Source organism: Madurella fahalii, assembly GCF_045866475.1.
Source record: "Madurella fahalii IFM 68171 DNA, scaffold_4, whole genome shotgun sequence".
Taxonomy (NCBI): domain Eukaryota; kingdom Fungi; phylum Ascomycota; class Sordariomycetes; order Sordariales; genus Madurella; species Madurella fahalii.
Genome location: NW_027263974.1, coordinates 4,744,909 through 4,764,993, shown reverse-complemented (window position 1 = coordinate 4,764,993; position 20,085 = coordinate 4,744,909). Strand labels below are relative to the sequence as shown.

Here is a 20,085-nt window from a genome sequence, read left to right as displayed (position 1 = left end):
TAATACCCATGGAGCGCGGATAGTAGATCGTACACTAGCTGTGCGTATTGCTCTGCTGTAGACCTTTCCTCAAAGGCCTTCCTATCACTGCCCTTATTATTTTATTATGTTCAATCGATTATCGCATCCCACTTTACTCCGTGTGACTGCAACCATTGTATTGTTTATATCAGGGCCCTTCTTGGCAAGGCACCTACTTGCATGCAGCATGCGTCGGGAAATAAAATCGGCGTCACGACGTGGCGGCTTGATTGGAGGCGAGAGGAATCAATTGGAATTTCGTGCATCGCTAGGCAACTATTCCACTTGAAGTGCGCTGCACGCGCTTCCGGATTTGGGAAGGCGGCTCACTGTTGGGTGAGGCCTACATCGGTGAGGCATACGAATGCATGAGGCCTACTGCGATTGAACAGGCTCGAGGTGATTCAGCTGGCTTGGAATGCACTGAGATCTATCAGGACAAAGTCAAGCATAATCCTTATTCATCTCCAATCGTCAAGCCTTCTACCAGACAACGCTCTTGATTCGTATTGTACAAACATTACCAAGATTTATTTTGTTTGATCATCCTCGGGGGCTGAACCACACCAGTGCAAGCTCCAGGGCGACCACAAATCAACACATCGTCATGGAGAATGATGAGAGCTCGGTGCAATACGGGCGTCGAATTGGACCGCGTCCATTACCTGGCAAAGACCATCAGGCGCTGTCGTCTTCCAATGTACTTGGCCCGGTCGACGCGAGTCCTGGTGATGTGGTCGAGTACCAGTGTGCTATGGCCGCGAGAGCGTACCAGATAGAAATGTACGAGGAGAGTCTCAAGGGAAATACCATTGTCGCGGTAAGACCATGACCCCGTGCGACGAACCATCAATAACTGGCTAACTAGGTGCGTGGATTGTAGATGGATACCGGCAGCGGGAAAACTCATGTGTAGGTTACCTCGCTTCACTTATTTCCAACGTCTCCTCATAGCTACCAACTTGAATTTCATTCCACGTGGAGATGGCGCATCCTAGCTGCTCAGCGGGAGGTACTAATGGTAAGATAGGGCGATGCTTCGAATTATCGAAGAGCTTCGGAACACCGACCCAGACAAGGTGCCTTCCTCATACCAAACTCTCTTCGGTTCCGAAACTGACAAACGAGGGTAGCGCGTCTGGTTTTTGGCACCGACTGTTACGCTTTGCAAACAACAGTGCCAGGCATTACAGACACATATCCGTTCCGTCCAGACCCGGTCCTTCACATCCGCCGACAACGTTGACGCGTGGACAAGCAAAGAGCTATGGGACGAAGTCCTCAAGAATATCAGGATTGCTGTGGCGACGCCCGAAGTGTTGAGGAACGCCTTATCCCACAAGTTTGTTGACATGAGCTCTATTGCCTTGATCGTATTCGATGAGGGTAATGTGTCCGTTAGATAACCTCAGTTCTTCTCCTACTAACTAAACCGACACAGCGCATCATTGCGTCGGGAAGAGTAACGCGGCGAAGATTATGGACGAGTACGCTCACGATAAACGGCAGGGACGGCCCGTGCCACACATCCTGGGCTTGACAGCCAGCCCTACCACCGGCACTCGCAAAGTTGATTTGGGGAAGCTTGAAGAAAGGATGAATGCAGATTGCAAGACCCCAACGGTTTACCGGGATACCCTACTCTCGCATGCTAACAGACCTACCATAACACGGTGCACTTACGAAAATACACCTGTGGACTCCCTCCCAGGAAGCATTACTAGCTTACGCGCGGCTTATACGAGTCTCCGCGTAGAAGATGACCCAGATGTCATCCGCTGGATCTCTGAAGCTAATGAACAAAGCCTGGAGAGACTGAAAGGGGTCCTGGAGCGCGGGAAGAAGACATTCATCCAAGCCCAGATGGGCTCTTTGGTCAACAGGTCGGAACGCATGTGTGAGCAACTCGGGCCCTTGGCTGCCGAAATTTACCTCGTCAAGGTGACCTCGATGTTCATCGCGTCGGTGACGTCGAATGGCGCCCATTATTTGACCTGGGATCACTCATCGAGGGTGTATCTTGCGCAGGCACTGCATCAGGTTGTGGTCGACAAAACCGCACTAGCCAAAATGACCGAGTCCGACGCCATCTCGAACAAGATGCGCTGCCTTATCCAAGTCCTCAGCGCTCAAATTCGTGGCACCCGAGGGATTATCTTTGTCACGGAGAGGGCATCGGCCATTGTGATCAGCCATCTTCTCTCTCGCCATGCTTTTGTCAAGGAGATCTTCCGAGTTGGCGCAATGGTCGGAACATCAAGGCGCGAGGCGGGCAGACAAGATTTAGGTGACGTCCTCAGCGCTGTTGAACAGGACAACGCCTTACACCAATTCCGAAATGGCGAAGTTAATCTCTTGGTAGCGACGAGCGTTCTGGAGGAGGGCATTGACGTCCCCGCCTGCAGCCTTGTCATCGACTTTGACGAGCCATCCTCACTCAAGGCTTTCATCCAGCGGCGGGGCAGAGCACGGCAAGCAAAATCCAACTACATCATGCTCGTGGATAAGAATTCGCGCCAGAGTCCCGCCACCTGGGAAAAGCTGGAACAGGAGATGAGAGAAGAATATGAGAAGAAGGACAGGGAGCTGCGGAGGCTCGAAAGACTAGCGCTGACTGAAGAGGACTCGAACCGGCAGTTTCGTGTGCCCTCTACAGGTGCCCTGCTTGAGATGGACAGCGCGAAAACTCACCTGCAGGTATTCTGTGCCCGCGTCTCGCCGCGCCGCTACACGAACAAATCGCCTTATTACATCGTTCAGGAATTGACCGAATCATCCGCAGGGAAAACGTCCTGGGACCATAATCCCCCATTGCTAAAAGCAAAAGTTGTTTTGCCCGCGTTCATAGCTCCACCTTTTCGGATCACTTGGAGTAAGAAGGCATGGCGGTCCGAGAAGAACGCGACCAAAGATGCAGCGTTCGAGGCTTACTTGCGGCTTTACCAATCCGGCCTGGTCAATGAGCACCTGCTACCACTCATCCCCGACGCGCCGGATGGCCCAGACCTGGCCGAGAACTCCACCATTCCGGTCTCTGAGCAGATTAACCCTTGGGTCAGCGTCGCCAAGGCGTGGAGATGCGGAGGCACCGTTCGACGCTACGCGATTACACTCGAGGACCACAACGGGAACACAAAGTGTACCGTCGACATGGTGTTACCGGCCGACATACAGCAGATGGAGCCGATACCAATCTACTGGAACGACACCGAGATGTGGAGAGTGCACATAAACCGGGCCCAGCCTGATAGCCAAGAGCGCTTGGATGTGGATCACACAGCGAATTTGCTGGCCTTGTCTTACGGGCACCGCTGGCAGATCGAGAAAAGGCAACAGCTTGTAATTTTCAGGGCTCCTGAAGCCGACTTTGGGGCGCAGAAACGGAAGATCATGGTGGACATGAAGCATGTCGACAGCGGATTTAACGGCTTGGTCAGAGATGTAGATGACGGAGACCGGCCATTTGTCTTGAGCGCGCTGCGCCAGGCAGAGCCATCTTCTGGGCGGCGAAACGTTTGTTCAGACTCAGACGGAGACAACACCGAAAGCCAACTGGAGGCGGTCGTTGAAAACTGGCCGCCGCGAGCAAACTTCCTTCATCAGAAATCCGGCTCCAGCACGGACGAAGGTGGAGGCGACGAAGGAAGCACGAGGCCGCTATTCACGCTCAGCCCATCCCGTCTCCGGATTGACAGCATGGAAAAACTCTATTCAGAGTTTGGTCTCCTCATTCCCGCTGTTCTGCACAAGGTCGAAGGACATCTCCTTGCACAGGACCTGTATCGCGCTCTGCTTTCCGAGGGGGCCACCGGAAGCGGAGTGGAAATCAATCTCATTCGGTCTGCAATAACTGCCCCGGTAAGGATGGAACGCGAATACCAAAGGTTGGAATTTGTGGGGGATACGTGTCTGAAGCTCCTCATCTCGGTCTACTTGACCGCCAAGCGTAAGACAAGACGAGAGTTTCCTCATGTTATGAGTCCGAAGAGTCTGTATAACTGACAGCCAGCTTTGCAGACCCAGACTGGCCCGGAAAATTCCTGACAACAGGAAGGTCACGGATCATTTCCAAAGCCAATTTGTGCGGAGCTGCTCTGAAACGAGGCCTGGATGGGTTTATCCTTACTAGGACGTTCAATGCGGCGTCGTGGCGCCCATCCTATCTTGACGACTTTAGTGAGACCATCGATTCAACAGCCACTCGAACACTGGCTGTAAAGACACTGGCGGATGCTGTGAAAGCCCTGATCGGAGCTGGAAGGATTGCTGGTGGGCACCCCACGGCGCTGGTATGGACTAAGGCTCTACTCTGCGAGGTCGACCTACCGAGTCTCGAAGTCGGCCGTCGTCAGCTGTTCGACTCGATCGCCGGCGACGAGCCACTCTCCAGACTTCTCGAGCCACTGGAGACCCTCGCGTCATATTCCTTCAAGAAGAAAACCCTTCTCATGGAAGCCACCACTCACAGTTCTGACCATACGAACCACTACTGCTACGATCGTCTTGCCTTTCTGGGGAATTCAATCATCGAAAGCGTTATTGTAGATGAGATACGTGCCTCTAAAAAGCCTCTCTCGGCCGCTCAGATGACCCGGTACCGGGCAGCAGTCGTCAACCGGCACTATCTCGGGTTCGTGGCCCTGGAGTGGCACGTCACGCAGCTGAGGACGAATGTTGTCAGCGACGCCGTCACCGGTTCCCTCAGGAAAACGCAGGATTCGACAAAATTCTCTCTGTGCCATTTCTTGAGCCACCAGTCCCGCGAACTCGCGAAGGAAATGTCCCTCGTTGAGAGTAGGTTCGCATCGCTCCGTGACGGCATCATACGGGCGATCGAGTCGGGCGCATGCCATCCGTGGGCACCGCTTGCGGAGCTGCGAGCCAACGAATTCTGTGCCGAGATGGTGGAAAGCCTGGTTGGAGCCATCTGGGTTGATTCGGGGTCCATGGAGAGCTGCCGGAAGGTGTTAGATCGGATGGGCGTCCTGCCGTACCTACGCCGGATCATCCGCGACCAAGTTCGCACCATCCACCCTAAAGAGGAAGTCAATATCCTGGCAGGGTCCGAAGAGGTACGCTATGAGACCAGCGAAGCAGCCGCGGAGGGGCGGACGCGACATATGAGATGTGTCTTGTATGTTGGTGACAAAATGGTCACCGAAGCACATGGCACAGTGGGCGTCGACGAAGTTCAGGTGAAAGCAGCCGCGCAGGCGGTGCAGTTAATGAAGTGTGTTAGAAAGGACTGACGATGGAAGTTTAATGAGCGATGCTACTCTATAATCTTTGATGGCTTTAGTACTTCTCGTTTGATTTTATATGTAGGGCTCAGCATGAAGACAACGCCCCTCATCCAACTCCCAGCACCAGCTACCGCGACCGAAGGTCGAAGACCCGTAATCTCAATCAGGCGTCAGCATCGTACTCGTATTTGAGTTTGAATTCGGCAGGGCCGTTGGGGCCATCCTGTCGGCCGAGTGGTGTCATGTCGAGTAACTGGAAGGTTACGAGCAAATGATCCAGTCCGCGCGAGTAGGTCGAGTAGGTGTGATAGATGGCGCCATTCTGGCGGAAGAAGACGCTCAGGCCTGGCTGTTCACCGGAAATGTTCCACTTTTGGCCTTTGGCCTCGAGCTCCGCCGCCGTAGCAAAGTTGTACTCGACAGGGCACACTGCTGGATCCAGCGTTGCATGAAAGTCGTAGTTGAAATCAGACCCCTCGCTTGAGTACCATGGAAATGTCCACCCAATCTTCCTCTTCCAGGCATCGAGTTTCTCGAATGGGGCTCGTGACACCACTGCCATAGCCGTGTTGCGTGAACGCAGGTGGCGGAGGTCGGGGATATGCTCGCCTTTGAACACCATATGGTAAGCTAGTGGCATATAATCGTGTGTGGAAAAGCGGAAGGGAGGGTCTGGTGGGAGCGAGCCTACCAACGAAAGCACATCCCTTGCAGCCGTGATCAGCCTCGGGCGCAAACATGAAGTGGTAGATGATCAGCTGGTCCTTGTCGCCAAAGAGGCTGTCGAGTGTCATCGTCGAGCCATCGGGGCCGTGGAACTCGTAATTCTTTTCCACTTTGACCATGGGAAGCTCTCGCAGCTCGACCGAGAGAGCGTCGCGGGCTCGCACCAAATCTTTCTCCTTCTGTAGCAGCGCCTTCCGCGCGGCCACCCATTCCGCTTGACTGACCACCTGCCACGACTGTCAACTATGTCATTCCAGTAAGGTAGCGAATCGCAATGAAACTCGCCTTGCCGGGCATGATGAAGACCAACGGATGGGTTCCTGATTTACGCGATTGAGCGTTGATATGTGAGCAGCCAGATCAGCTACGCAGTAGGAATGTAGTTAACGGTGCGACGCGTCGTCGATGGCCTCTGACAGGTTGTAGGATGGATGGATACGAATCGCCATCAGGTAGATATATTTGCACATCAACAGCCGGAGCTGGAGCCAACCCTGACTGGAACCGCATGAGACACGCGGTCAGCCACGGACCGGGCAGTTCCTAACAGCTGACGAATACCAGGTACATGCCAGACGAGGATTGATGTGCACCGCGCGGGAGCCGAAACCAGGTCTCGTGCCTACGTGGCTTAACGAAGGCAAGGGACGTCAGGTAGTGAGCCACGATACAAGATCTTGGTGTGTACCCGCATCAAAGTATATCCCGAATAGAAATAAATGGCCCATCGCTAGTGATTAGTGAACACGGAGGAATTTCAGCCCGGCAACACGACCGCGACCTATTGGCATTAAGAAGACGTTCGCGCAACACGTCATTTCGGCGGTGGAGTGACGCCCGCAGACGCCAAAGCGGCACGATATCACCTGAGCGAGAGCCAATACCAAAGCCCAGGACTGCAGCCCCCGGTCGCAAAGGCAGCCACCAGATTAGGCATCCACTCTGCCTAATACGACACTGCAAAGTCCAACAGACTGGTTGTGTACCTCTATACCAAAATCCCAAAGGTAAGTAGGTCCTTCTTTAGAGGAGCATGCACCCCAAAGGCGTCGCTACGACTCCCGGTGAGAAGATGCTTGGTAACTTTTTACAAGGGAACATAGTGCCATTGCCTGTTCAGAAATCGGCTTCTTGATAATTAGTTGTCAGCGCTGTGGAGGTTTGTACGGGGTTTAGACTGGTGCGCCCAGCTTGTTTCTCAAACAACGGAAAAGGCGCATAGTGTCCCGGAAAGACATCCCTGCAGGCAGATAGATTACCTTACCATGCAGAAGCTAGGAACAGCTCCCGGTGTTGAGGTCGTGGGCTTACAAGCAGGCTTTGGGCTCCGGGGTACGCTCCTGGTGCTTCTTTGGAGCAAATACAAATACGTAGGTATACTCGGAAACTCTACCAATCCTTGCACATAGTCAATGCTATTGTAATGATGCGCTGGGTTTGTATCTACCGTAGAGCGAACATTCAGCCATAATTAAGGTACGTAGCTAGTAAAACCATCGGAAGACGCAAGGTGCTGCAGGCCCCCACTACTGCCATCGCCGCGCCTCTATCGGGCAACCCGATCTTTGTTGAATACTCAGGGTAATCATACAGCGCGTTAACCTTGTTCCAACGCCGCCGTGTTCCCTTGAACGCATCGCACATCTGATATCAGTAGCTCACATCTCTAAGACGTCTTCCAGACAGCCCTGCAACCTTCTCAAGTCGAGGTAGCGCTGTTTAGAGTAGGTACTTTGACCGTGTTAAATGTATATGGCTTGCAGGCAGATGCGCCACGGGGCATGGACATGGGGGAAACTACTATTCGAAATGACGCCCAGACATCACAGTTTGTGAGCAAGGCGTCCCTGTCATTTGTCACGCGAGACGCGCCGTTTGGGGCGTCCGGCGGACCAGGGTCGGCAAGCAATATCACGTGCTACCCTGCGGTATCCCAGCAAGGACTTCCCAAAATTTCCACGTAGAAGGAGATAGAATCGCAGGAGACCGGGGCATAGCGTCAAATTCCACGCGCAGCAGCAAGAACTCGGAAGGTTGACTTGGTGGCAACAAACTACGATGGATCTCGAACCGCTCCGACTTGCCGAGGACTGGCAGGTCCGCGCAATCCTCATCGCTCTCTGTGATGATGACGAGGTCCGCAAAAAGGCCTTGGGCTACTGCAGACAGCTCACAGGATCCGGGACGTCTTCCTCGGCGCCCAAGCGCAAGCGTACGCCATCACCATCGCCGGACGCAGCTATTTGTGTCCAGTGTGAAACTATGTTTATAAAGCACGAGAACACCACGAAGGAGTGTCGGTATCACAACGGTGAGTGCGCTGAGTGCCCTTTAGCTTTATGACGGCACCGGCCTGGCTGATGTCCCAACTCGTGGCTCTACCTCACCGTAGGCCGGTTGGAACCCGACTACGATCTGACTTCTGGGACGACCATGACGAGAATTGCCACGGCATAATCGACTCAGACTTCTGTCGCAAGGAGTACCCGGAGGGCTTCATCTGGAATTGCTGCGGCAAGATCGGAACCGAACCCGGCTGCAGACTCAGCCGCCACCAGGCCGACCCCGAAAAGAACAAACGACATAAACTCAATGACTCGGCTTCGGAATGCACCGCCCCCCCTGAGGAAGAAGACGACGAAGGAAGCGAGAAAAGCGAGGAGTACGGCAGGGCTTAGAAGATAAAGACCGTGTGGGATTTGGTACGGGATTAGTATTAGCATTCTGATAGGCCAAACGAAGCCAATCCCTTCTTTGTGCTTTTTTGCGCGTCTGGGCTAGGTACACCGGATTGGCTGCCTTGAAAAGTATATTATCATTCCTATCGAAGCGGACGAGTTGGCAATGCTATTCTATCGTACATGCGTCGTCTTCCTGGCGTTCCTCCATGCTTCGGGTCGCACAATAAATGCAGACGTCTTACGCCCTTCCTCGTCGCGCGCATAAACCCTTAACCTCCAAGGCTCAGCGGTAACCATTTTTTCCTCTGAGTCATCGTCACGCATATACTCAGGGGGCTCGGTCTTCAAAGCGAGGGCGACGAGTTCTCCCACGTCGGACCAGCCCTCGTCTTCCTCCTCATAGGTCCTCTTCCGCACGTAATGCTCGGTGAAATGTATGAGTACCAGCGCCACATGGAGGAGGAGGAAGACCCACGCGGCCGACTCGGCGGCGCCGGTAATCCGGTATGCATATTGCCAGCTGTAGTACGATGTAACGATACTCAGGTACTGGTTTAGGTCGTCGATGGGGGTCATTGGCGCCGTCGCCCTCGTCAGGTCCGGGCCCCTCACTGTCACGCACTTGAGCTGCTGGAGCGGTGCCAGATATGGATCTCCCTCGCAATTGTATACCGTCCACGAGTTCATGTGCCTGGATAACGCGTCCGTCAGGTACAGCCCGAAGGTGATGGACAGGCATTGCAGGTTATGCTGGCAGGTTGCGCGGATTCGCTCGAACACGCCCACGGCATTCTGCGTTGAGTTCGCGACGGGGTCGACCTGGGGTTGGAGTACCGTGTCGAGCTGATTGGCCCAATCTGGGGCAATGGTGATCAGGTCGGCGGGGTCGGCAAAGGCCAAGGCTGAAATGTTAGGGTCGACGGAATAACTAGACTCTGCTGTCATCTGGTTCGGTTCTGATATCCAGACGTTGCCTGCGGCCCATTTCGCAGCGACCAGGCAGAGTGTGTCTGCATCCGTTTTTTCACTCCAAAGAAAGGCGGTTGTGAGGTTAGCGGGGGGGTTCCTGCTAGTGTCCATGAAGACGCCCAGCGGCGTCGAGGTAACGTTGAAAGCGGCTTTGGGCAGTCCGAGGGTTCTAACGGTAGGAACTTCGGCAGGCTGTGGTACACGAAACGGCAATTCAGGCACCTGGACTAGGTAGTGGGTTGTGTTAGTCGAGGAAGGCAAGCAGCGAATCGCAAGCGCGGGCTGACGCCAGCGGGACCTGCTAGTTGATACCAGGATCCTGGGCATATCGGCATCCAGCGTCCCATCGGGTGTAAACTGATATCGTTCGTTTTCCAACGCGATTTTTGCCTTGGTAGTGCGAAGCTTCGACCATTGTCTGTTTCCTTCTAGAGCTAGCTCCCGGGATACGATATCCATTGGGGATGTCGCATAAACCACAGTGGATCCGGGTTGGTTGTCCTTGGTCCACCCAACCGAGATGTCCCGAGCATGCTTCCTGCCACTGATAGTATAGTTTGAGATATATCCCGTCTGCTGGTTCGAATCTAGGATGCGAGGGAGGTAGTTGATAATCTGCTGCGCCGCTGTATGGGGGCACGCGGAATCTGAGACGGCCGAGGTTCCGGCGCGACCCGGCTGGCGCTCGCTCGCCGATAATGATGGGCAAGAGCCGTTAAAATATGCCGTGTCGAGATATTCTGGGTACATGCTGCGAAGCTCTGAGCTCAATTGCGCTGACTGGATAAGAGCCAGATTGGCCGCCGTTGACAGAGCAGGAGGGGGTATCTCCCACCAGTCCAGCTTCGGCAACATCAAGATGCTTGCACTGGGCCCGGCCGCAACTGATGCGACAATGAGGACTATGATGAGAATCTTTGTCGTCAAGTCGCCTCTGTCGTTTGACGCTGACTTCGTTGCCGCTTGCCAGAACTGAGGGCTGATAATGTAAAGGGACGTGTTGAGGTTGAATGGGGAAGCGAGAAAACCAAGCGGTATGCCTTGCGAACCTTTCAGACAAACCCGAACCCGGTGCAGGAGGACTGTCGATAGAGAGGCAACTATAAGAAGCTCATGCACCTTCGCTGCGATGAGCAGCAGGTTAATTTCTGAAGGAGCTGGGGCCCATGTTAAATCCTTAACATAGACAACCAAAAGCGTCAGAGTGAAAGATATTGACAGAATATGCACTAGTATTGAAAGATGAAGAAACGCCATTTGGTTTGGGTCTCGAGGTTGCTCGAGGCACCATCGAGTGAATGGGACTTGTCATACCAGCGACCCGTCTTTCTGCGTCAGCTATCTTAAGAATGGCGACAGTGGAAGCATTTCGGCCCTAATTACCTAACGAAGGTCCTTCCTCTTTATTTGGCCAGTCTTCTGCACGTGCGGTTCCAATCCAGAGCCCCTGGTTACGACTCCAGCCCTACGTTACTCCCCCCCTTGAGCCACCTACCCAGGGTACCTTTAGGAGTTTAGCCGACAGGCGCTACACCCCGGCCATCAAGTACCTGTTGGCAACACACCATGCAGAAAACCCCGCCGAAGGATTTGTGTAATTTATATGGAGCGCCGGGAAAGTGGTCCGAAGGTGTCTCTGGCCCTGTGGCACCTTGAAGCGAAACCCAAGTTTTTCTTCATCCAGTCAAACGCAGACTTTCTGGAGCTGAGCTGGAAAGGTACTTGGGCTCAACCCAATTGTTTGCTCCGATTCACGCCATTGTATTGGCCCCCTTTTCTATTGGGCTAACGTGTTTATTAAGTATACATGGTGTATTTTGCGGGACCACCTCCTAGGATATAGGATAGGGATAGCAACGGTCAGAGGTCACCCAAACCAGGATACGGACTCTAGAGCACCACGTAGTCACAAGATAAAGATCCTCAATTACGTTGCTGCTCGTAAGCGCCGGCCTTCTTTACCGAAAAATTTGCACTGCCAAGCATCCCGAAACGTGGGGTCCAAGATGGAGCACAGGATACGAAACCAAGTTCACGGTAGTTCCAATTATAACGTTAGGCAGTCGAGGGGCATATTCTCCTACCGCCAACGGAATATTCCATACTAGGCTCAAGGCAATCGACGGGAACCAATAATCATTCTGAGTATTCTTCCTAGCGAAGCGAGCAGATAGCCGTTCAAGATGTACACTACCCAATAACGTGCGGGGCTACTTGGCCCTCGGCGGCACAGACCGAAACATATCGACCAAGCCTTCACACATGGTGGGATGAACCATGATCAGGTCCACCAGTTCTTTATACGGAAGCCCGAGTTTCATTACCAGCTGAACTGCTGGCAACAACTCCCCCGCGCTCGGCCCCAGCGCTGTGAACCCTAGCACCTTGTCACCATCAGCTTCGACCAGCGCCTTGGCGAAGCCGTCCGTCTCGCCTAGCGCACGGGTCCGTAGGAAGGCCGCCATCGGCGCCTTCGTCAGCCGATATGGAATGCCCTTCGCCTTTGCCTCCTCCTCACGGAGGCCAACGTGCGCCAACTCGGGCGAAGTGAAGAGCGCAGAGGGGACCTGTCGTGTGGTCTTCCCACCTTCCCGCGGCGACCCCGTGAGAGAAGCAAGAATTATGCGATGATCGTCCCATCCCATATGCGTAAAATAAGGGCTGCCAGCGCAGTCGCCGGCCGCGAAGACTCCGGGGACTGACGTGCGAAGTTGTTCGTCGACGGCGACGTGGCCCGTGGGGGTGAGTTTGATGCCTGCCTCTACAAGACCAATGCCTGATGTATTCGGCGTCCGGCCAGCAGCCACGAGGAGGTGCGAGCCGCGGATCTCGGCCGGCCCCGACCCAGAAAGGGCCAGAACGACCTCCGTGCCAGACGTCCCAGACACTTTGGTAACGCTCGTCGATGTCAGGAACTGCACGCCCTCTCGAGCCAGGATTGCCGTGAGCGAGGCAACGACATCACCATCCTCATTCTTCAGCACTCGGGAATTCCGCTCGACGACCGTTACCTGCGCGCCGAAGCGCACAAACGCCTGCGCAAATTCCAGACCGACATAACCACCACCCAGGATGATGAGGTGGCTGGGGAGGGTCGTAAGATCCAGAAGCTCGACGTGCGTCAAAGGCTTCGCATCCGCAAGACCAGGAATCTTCGTATCCACGAACGCCTTGGACCCGGTGTTGATGACAACCGTCTTAGCCGTGAGCAGGCGCCCGTTAACCCTGACGGTCTTAGGGCCGGCAAGCTCGCCGTGCCCTCGGGTGAGGTCGACCTTGGTGTCGGCAAAGATGCCCTGGAATAGGTCACCCATGCCGTCGACCACGGCCTTCTTCCGAGCGATTACCGCCGCCATGTCTGCTTTGAGGTCGTTGCGGGCAGCTCCGAGTCCAAATGCCGGAGCCTGGCGAGCCAGATGGGCGACATGGGCCGAGTGAACAAGCGTCTTGCTCGGCATGCAGGCCACACTGGGACAGGAGCCGGCGATAGGATTGTGCTCAATGACGGCGCACTTCTTTCCGTGGTTCGAGGAGAGGTCCCAAGCCAAGAGTTTGGCGGCCTCCCCGCCGCCGAGGGCGATGAAGTCGTATTGTTCGGGGCCCGTCATGGCGATTATAGTTGGTTTGTCTGGCAGTGGAATGGCGCACTGATGTGGTTAGACTTAGGGCCTCTGGCCAGTGCTTGCGATTCTGTCCGGTCCCGTCCTCCATGCTTGGTGGTGCCGGTCGGCCAAATATATACAAAAGCTCGAGCACCAGGAAGGGGCAGTTGCTTTCAGACATTTGTGGTAACCAATAACCCAACCCTGGAAGTTTGGAATCATTTTCGATATCCGGATTCCAATGGCACTCCACAGCGCTGCAGGCCGATCCGGCCCGGATATGCGTTCCCATACTTACACTCGATCCGATTCGCTAGGCTTCTTAGGAATCCGGGGATTCGGTGGGCCTCTTCGGAATCACCGGTTCGGACGGCAGACATCTGGATGATTTATTCTCTAGCTCTATGCATCTCAGACCAATCCTTTACATCATCAGCACGTAGTCCACAGAGCAACACACCCTTAGCCCAACGACCAAAGTCGCAGCGACGTGGAAATAGAAAGGCTGCGCAACGTCGAAGAGAGAATTACCACCGTCGTTTCGAATGGTAGGTATTTTAGCCCGATGCACAAGAAACCGCCACCAAAATTAGTACGTTCCCCTCATACCGATTGGTAGGCCAATGAGGATTGCTGACTAAGTACCCATCCATGATCGTGGCCCCTCCCGCCCCTCAACTCCTTGCGCGCGTCGCGACCCCGGCTACCTCGTGCATCACCCTCGCCGCCAGCAAGACCCAAGCCATAGCACGCCAGTTTTGGCGTGGTGAGCCGCACATGGGATACATCGATGCCCATCACCATCGCCCGTATCCATCGACCATACGCCAATCATTCCCCCGTACCACCTGTAAGGGTAGGCTCCATGGCCTGCTTACTCATGAAGACTTCTCGCACCTCTCGTACTTCCAGCGCCAGGTCTTAGCGTTCGCATTCGTATTCGCGGCCAACCCATGCTCGGCCGTAAATCCATCACCCTTCTTTGCCCTCAGTAAGCACGACACTGAGAACCGGTCCCCTCCCTGGCCGTCGATAGGAAAAACCCGGTATAAAGCGGAGCGGAGCGGCGCCTCCCTCAGGAAAAGTACCGCAGCACGTCTGCTACGTTGGTGATGGCGTGTCTGTCTCTTCGGTTTCACTATCCTCGTGGTAGTTGAGGAAATACAGCGTAGGTAGGCTTAGAAACCAGCTAGGACTAGTGCCAGGTTGCGTTGCTCACTATTTACACTGTTGCATCGGCTCTCTGTCAACCTCTCACTGTCACATAGCGTGAGTCGACACCTCTACAAGCGCTATCGGATGGCATACCGGGCAAATACTGAGTCAAATGGCTGCTAGAGACAAACAAGGGGTTCTTTATCAGCTCCTCGTCAGCATCTTTGTCCTAGCCGTAACATTCGCCCGGGTTGAGCAAGGCTTAAGCACAGGCAGCTAAGGAGCTGGCAAATTGTGTCCTCTTTTTCCTCCCCGTTGCTATCTTGGCGGGTGTTTCCAGTACCGGAGGGCTGGGGTTTGCTCGGGAGAGCCGCCATAGTGGAACCTACCAAGCAGAAGAAAGCGGGACCCGGTTTGGGCATCCGAGAATGAATGACTCTCCCGGTCGGTGTGGTAATCGGATTAAGATGCTTGGGAACTAAAGTTTTGCGAAGGTGTGCCGGGACATGAGGTCTTTAGAATGCATTTCGTACGGCCCCGCAAGGGTTGGTCAGGATTACTAGCGGCCGGTTTGGTCAGAATTAGAGGTGATATTCTCCGCGTATCATGGTTAGCGGTTGTCCGGTAAACCCTAGGACAGGCCATCTCGTTATAAAGATATCAAGAAGAACCGATCCCACTATCTAAACCAAGGCACTTTCATCCCCCAACCCCATACTACCTAACTGCCGGCTCGGAGTTCTCTACACCCAACCCACCACCAGCTTAGACTCGACAACTTTGCCTAAAATCTTCCTCCTCTATGCATACCATACCCTCATATGCAAGCCAATGTTATTATGGAATAGGGGCCGTTCTAGATAACCCGCATGTCATGGAACTTGCTGCCCTTGATTCTGAGAAGAGACACTAGAAGAGTGCGGAGAGCGATGCTGCACTTGAAGAGGTCTCCGCAAACGCACACTTATTATTCTCGGCTGACTAGACTATAGCCAAAGAAAGATGTTCTATGTGAATACCTCGACAAGAAGGGAGGCGTTGTATTATGGGTTAAAATGAACGACCATAGGCTCATGGAAGTGTAAAACGAGTAAGAAACATGCAATATGCGATATAGAAACTTGACACGCTAAAGGAGGCCAAGAGAAGATTCGACGATGGACTAACAGTAGAGAGAGGAATCTAGATAAGGAGAGAGGAACGGACGGAGTGATGGAAAACGAGAACGGAAGAAGGAAGGAAAAAACAAGATGAACTAGCCCAACGTCCCCGGCACAAACCCTGGTCCTAACACCCTCGACAATCATAGCCCAGTAGCCGTCAATGTTTTTTGGTGTCTCTGTGGCGCTTGACGTTATCTTTGCGGCCTTTATAATCACATGTGGGGCATTTGTCCTCGTCCCTCGGGATGTTCCGTTGTCTCGCCTCCTCGGGGTGTCTGGACCACATGTGGCGGTTAAGGTCTTTCGTTTCGGCGCCGCCACCGTCGCAGAGATCGCACCTGCGTCGCTTGGTGTGGTTGTTGTAGTGCTTACTGGAGATGCCGTCAAGTGTTAGTTTCTAAAAGGGAATCTTTTAGGCTGGTTGAGGGAGACTGGAGACACGAACTCAAGGTCGCACTGCCGGGGATAGGAATTGTTGCAACCATCATAGGGGCAGACGAACGGCAGGTCAGAGGAGGCGCCGGCGTCGGTGCCGCCGCCATCGCCGCTCTCGTGAGGCCAATAAGCTTGGGAAGCCGCATCCTGAGCGTACTCCTCGAGATTAAGGTTGTTTAATGGGCCGCCGGTCTGATCTGATGTGAATGTTGTGGTGGTTAGGGGCGTAGGGCCAAAATTGCCAAAGTTTGTTACGGCGGGGTCGGGAGTGACAGATGGGTTTTGGGCCGGCCAAAACGACGACGTGCTAGCGTCGGTGGCAGCGTGGTGGAAGGCTGCTCTTTGCGATGGAGCGCCACTAGCCATGGTAAGGTCTGAGAAACGGGAGTCGAGTTCGGGGTCGAAGACCGCGTCGTTGGGTTCAGGGTTAGCCATGTCTGCAGGGTAAGGAACCTATGGCCCTTGCGCAACCATGGGTGCCCCTGAAGCTGGAACGTGCGGGCTTTGGTAGTAGAATCCCGAGGGCAATTCCTCGGCACCGTAGGACCAAGATGGCAGGTTTTCGTAAGCCGCTGAAACGGGCAGTGCCGTCGTGGTCTCACAGAGAGTAAAAGGAGGGTGAAGATTGTTGTCAAACTGAGGTTGGGAATCAACCGGGGGAGGGGGAATGCTTAAAAGTCGAGGATCAATTGTCCCGTCTTCGGGATTCCAAGAGGCGGTGGCTGGGTCCAGTGCTGCAGGAGGGCGGGACCCGCCTCGGGACCTCCCCCGCGAGGATGCATAGGACGGCATGCTCGCCTGCCCGGGAAAAGGAAGCTCGTTGTCTGTGTTCTGAGTGGCTCGTAGTACACACCGTTGCTGCCCAAGTCGACGGCCTCGTCTGGTCGTAGCTCAGATGCGCGGGATCTTTCACTCTGGAGGAAGATCCAGTTACCGGCCAGTTCTTCGATACAACTAATTCGCGAAGCCAAAGGGGAACTTACACAAAGTCCGCACTACACTTCGCTAGGTTCCTCAAGGACACCAATACAGGCCCTTGAACAAGTGGATCCGGAGGCTCGGGAGTTGGCAATCAAGGTGTGTGTGGGTGGTGCTCTTGCAACATGAGTCCACCTAGGTATTCAGCGGAAAAGTGGGACGAATGCGGATGCCCTACTGGTTCTGTTGTAGCATCGCGCTTGGGGAAACGCAACCAGACCAAGGACCGATTTGTCAGGGCTCCTGACTCAGACGTGGGATGGGTGTGAGGTGGAATCTCTGCGGCAAATATCGCAGTTCATATACTAAGCCAATTCGAGCTCGCCGACGGAACCTTTGGGCATCAAGTTGGAGGCATCTCACAGGGCTCTAGCGCTGAGATGTGAGGCCCAGCGTGGAACCCCTGGCCGCCGAGCGGCCAACTTTGGCCGGTATTGCCAGCGGGTCTTTCACTCGATTCTGCACAGAGGCCCACGGTGAGGCCCGCAGCCTGCTGCATGACTGCTACGGCAAGCTGGAGTCAGGGAGACAGGGCTCTGATATTCCGGGTTTAGATCCACCCAATCAGCTGTCTGTTGACGTCTTCGGTCGCCTCTCCTTTAGATGGGTCTGCAGCTAGGCGTTTCAGGAGGCCGCAGACCTCACCGAACCATTGCCCTCTAAAAAGCCGGTTCGGAGCTGTAAGCACGAATATACGCATCTTCACTCCGAAGAGGCATACAGGAAAAAATGAAAATGATTCTTCCAGTGAAAGCCCTGAAAAATTGATTGGAAAAGGAGCAGTGTCGTGTTGCTGCCTCTCTGACAGCCTCCCGTCTAGCAAGTAGCAAGTGCATAAGCGACTTGTTTGTCAGCCCTCTATGTAAAATGGAGAGAGGCATACATTCTTAGATATGCCTCCGCCAATAAGCAGCCGAGGGATGTCACCTCACCTAAACTGCCTGATCGATCACAACAGGGTTTGTCGGTATTCAGGATATAATTCCAGGCTTAATTCCATGTGGCTTTCCCTATCGTCGTCGCAAGGCACCGTATCTAGCATATTCCCTCCCAGCTTTTTGCATCCCCTGAGCATTCTATTCACTCTTCTCGCCTACTTGGTTCAGCATGGCGGTTGAAGACTCTGGCATTGTTCCGTTGCCTGCACCCTTAGGCACCTGGCGTTTCTACGAGCCTCTCCTCCTCCTCTACTGCCTCAAATCAGTCCTTCCAATGAACAATGGCACGCGCCCGTCTGATCTGGAAGGCATTGCGGACAAGGAGCCCAGAGAGGCGTTCTTTTGCTTCGTCAACAAGCTGAGCCAGGTCTGCGACAGTGAGCGCGGCGGTGGCACTATCACGGCTTTTGGAGTGTTGCAAACAGGTTCCATCGAGTATCGCTTCGCATCCAACCAGCGTGACAGTCAGAGTCTTGATGGAGTCCGTCGCTATGTAATAGACTTGTTGGAGACCTTGGGTCAAGCCCCTGATGCGACTTTCAGAGACGCAAACCAGCGAGCTGCTCTAACTGCCCAGATCTTGGGTAAGATTCTTGGCTTCAACCAACAGCGGATCAAAATCTATCTTCGTTGTCTACTGAAGCATATTGACTTCTGCATTGACGGCTGTCATGCTGAGGGGACCACCGATTGTAAGAAATACCGATTAATCGAGAAGGGAGTTTATCTTGTTGCTGACAGCTGAATCTCCGTCCATCTAGCCTTAGCTACCGCTCAAGATTTACAGAACTTAAAAGGACGGGCGAAACGCGCCGATGAGAACGACTTAGACAACTCCGAGTGTGGGTCTCTAGCCACTTACCCGAGGCGAGCGGGGCTTTACTGATATCTCTTATAGTCATCAGCCGAACCATTGAGTTGTTGCGAGCCGTTAAGCCACTATATGATGATGACCGATCCAGAGACTTCATGCGTGAGAAGGCCAGGGAGGATCGTGAGAAGGCCAGGGAGGATCGGGAGGATCGGGAGGATCGGGAGGAGTCCAACGGAAATCGTTGGTCTGAGTTGTGCCATTTCCTCGGCCGCCTCCGTACGTGGTCTCCAAAAACATCGATTGCTAGTTCGACATCGCTAACACTAGCCAGACTCGTATTCAGTCGCAACAAAGGTCTTCCTCTGCGCCCGTGGCCGCTGGCCAGAGCTCTTCGAAGCCTTCGAAGTCACCTACATTCTCTCTAGCAAACCAAACACGCAAACCCCTTCCGTCCGTCGCTCCGCAGCTCGCATGTTGGAGCGCCTCACCAACGATCCGGAGGTCCTCAATGCGTACTACAAGGAAGCTGAGCGGCTCCAGGGCCTGGGTCTCGACAAAAAAATCCAGGAAAAAGTTAAACCGCGCAACTTCGCGCCCATAATCCACGCCGAAGTCAATCTCTGCGACGACATCCTTCGCGAGGAGCGCAACCCGCACGGCGAGGGCCGCGTTCGCTTCTTCAACGAGAGCGTCTTCGGCCGCTACATCGGCAGCAGCAAGCCGACCTGTCGGCTGTGCGACCTGTACTTCCACGCGCCGTCGGGCCCCAACATCGAAGTCCGCAAGTCGCACCTGAACTTGTACTACAACTGGCGCGCGCCAGACGTCTACCGCCAAGACGGTGCCGCGGCCGAGCAGGCGCGCAAGACCATTCTCGAATCAATGATAGCGAGCATCAAGCACCAAACGATGAAGACGATTGTGGATAGGTTGGCGGTCGGGAAGAGATATGACTCAAATACTACCACGTCGTATCCATTTAGTACGAGGTTCTACTACGGGGCGGGATCGGCAAGGGCACCGGATGGTATGTCGTCTATTCGAGAGGTTGGTGGTGATTCGGAGAACGGAGAAGGAGGGTCGAGAAGCGAGGTCACCGCGGGGGTGGTGGACGATTTGGCATCTACGTTAGGTCAAGTTGATCTTGGATCGGAAAGCGGCCGGCCAGACTAGAAAGTGAAGATGGGAAGATGAGGTATGCCGTGCAGAGAAGGAGGGCAGTGACGTATGAATTTCATGGTATTTGAGCGGTCGAGTGAGTCTGGACAAGCACTAGGATGTGAACAACATTAGTAGCCTGATTCTTTGCTTACATCTCTTTAGGAGCTTACCTTATTCTACCAATGATTTAGTTATATGA

At 54.1% G+C, this 20,085-nt stretch overlaps 7 protein-coding genes across 7 annotated transcripts; 3 read left to right on the top strand and 4 right to left on the bottom strand.

Moving 5' to 3' along the window:
- Positions 1-628: 628 nt before the first annotated feature.
- Positions 629-5,270, top strand: DCL2_2 (Dicer-like protein 2; the record flags this gene model as incomplete). Its single annotated transcript, XM_071063791.1, has 6 exons — positions 629-841; positions 905-933; positions 1,052-1,100; positions 1,155-1,407; positions 1,463-3,967; positions 4,039-5,270. 6 exons carry the CDS (start codon positions 629-631, stop codon positions 5,268-5,270), a joined length of 4,281 nt encoding a protein of 1,426 aa, XP_070919892.1.
- Positions 5,271-5,427: 157 nt separating this feature from the next.
- Positions 5,428-6,560, bottom strand: MFIFM68171_08370 (putative dithiol-disulfide oxidoreductase, DUF899 family; the record flags this gene model as incomplete). The annotated part of the gene is made up of 3 exons (XM_071063790.1): positions 5,428-5,873; positions 5,956-6,217; positions 6,552-6,560. 3 exons carry the CDS (start codon positions 6,558-6,560, stop codon positions 5,428-5,430), a joined length of 717 nt encoding a protein of 238 aa, XP_070919891.1.
- Positions 6,561-8,048: 1,488 nt separating this feature from the next.
- MFIFM68171_08369 (uncharacterized protein) lies at positions 8,049-8,447 on the top strand (the record flags this gene model as incomplete). The annotated part of the gene is made up of 2 exons (XM_071063789.1): positions 8,049-8,301; positions 8,383-8,447. 2 exons carry the CDS (start codon positions 8,049-8,051, stop codon positions 8,445-8,447), a joined length of 318 nt encoding a protein of 105 aa, XP_070919890.1.
- A 395-nt stretch (positions 8,448-8,842) lies between these two features.
- Positions 8,843-10,390, bottom strand: MFIFM68171_08368 (uncharacterized protein; the record flags this gene model as incomplete). Its single annotated transcript, XM_071063788.1, has 1 exon — positions 8,843-10,390. The coding sequence occupies one exon, from the start codon at positions 10,388-10,390 to the stop codon at positions 8,843-8,845; it is 1,548 nt and encodes a 515-aa protein (XP_070919889.1).
- Positions 10,391-11,850: 1,460 nt separating this feature from the next.
- On the bottom strand, positions 11,851-13,248 carry MFIFM68171_08367 (uncharacterized protein; the record flags this gene model as incomplete). The annotated part of the gene is made up of 1 exon (XM_071063787.1): positions 11,851-13,248. The coding sequence occupies one exon, from the start codon at positions 13,246-13,248 to the stop codon at positions 11,851-11,853; it is 1,398 nt and encodes a 465-aa protein (XP_070919888.1).
- A 2,469-nt stretch (positions 13,249-15,717) lies between these two features.
- On the bottom strand, positions 15,718-16,430 carry MFIFM68171_08366 (uncharacterized protein; the record flags this gene model as incomplete). The annotated part of the gene is made up of 2 exons (XM_071063786.1): positions 15,718-15,931; positions 16,006-16,430. 2 exons carry the CDS (start codon positions 16,428-16,430, stop codon positions 15,718-15,720), a joined length of 639 nt encoding a protein of 212 aa, XP_070919887.1.
- Positions 16,431-18,080: 1,650 nt separating this feature from the next.
- MFIFM68171_08365 (uncharacterized protein) lies at positions 18,081-19,898 on the top strand (the record flags this gene model as incomplete). Its single annotated transcript, XM_071063785.1, has 3 exons — positions 18,081-18,603; positions 18,810-19,001; positions 19,057-19,898. The coding sequence occupies 3 exons, from the start codon at positions 18,081-18,083 to the stop codon at positions 19,896-19,898; spliced, it is 1,557 nt and encodes a 518-aa protein (XP_070919886.1).
- Positions 19,899-20,085: the final 187 nt, after the last annotated feature.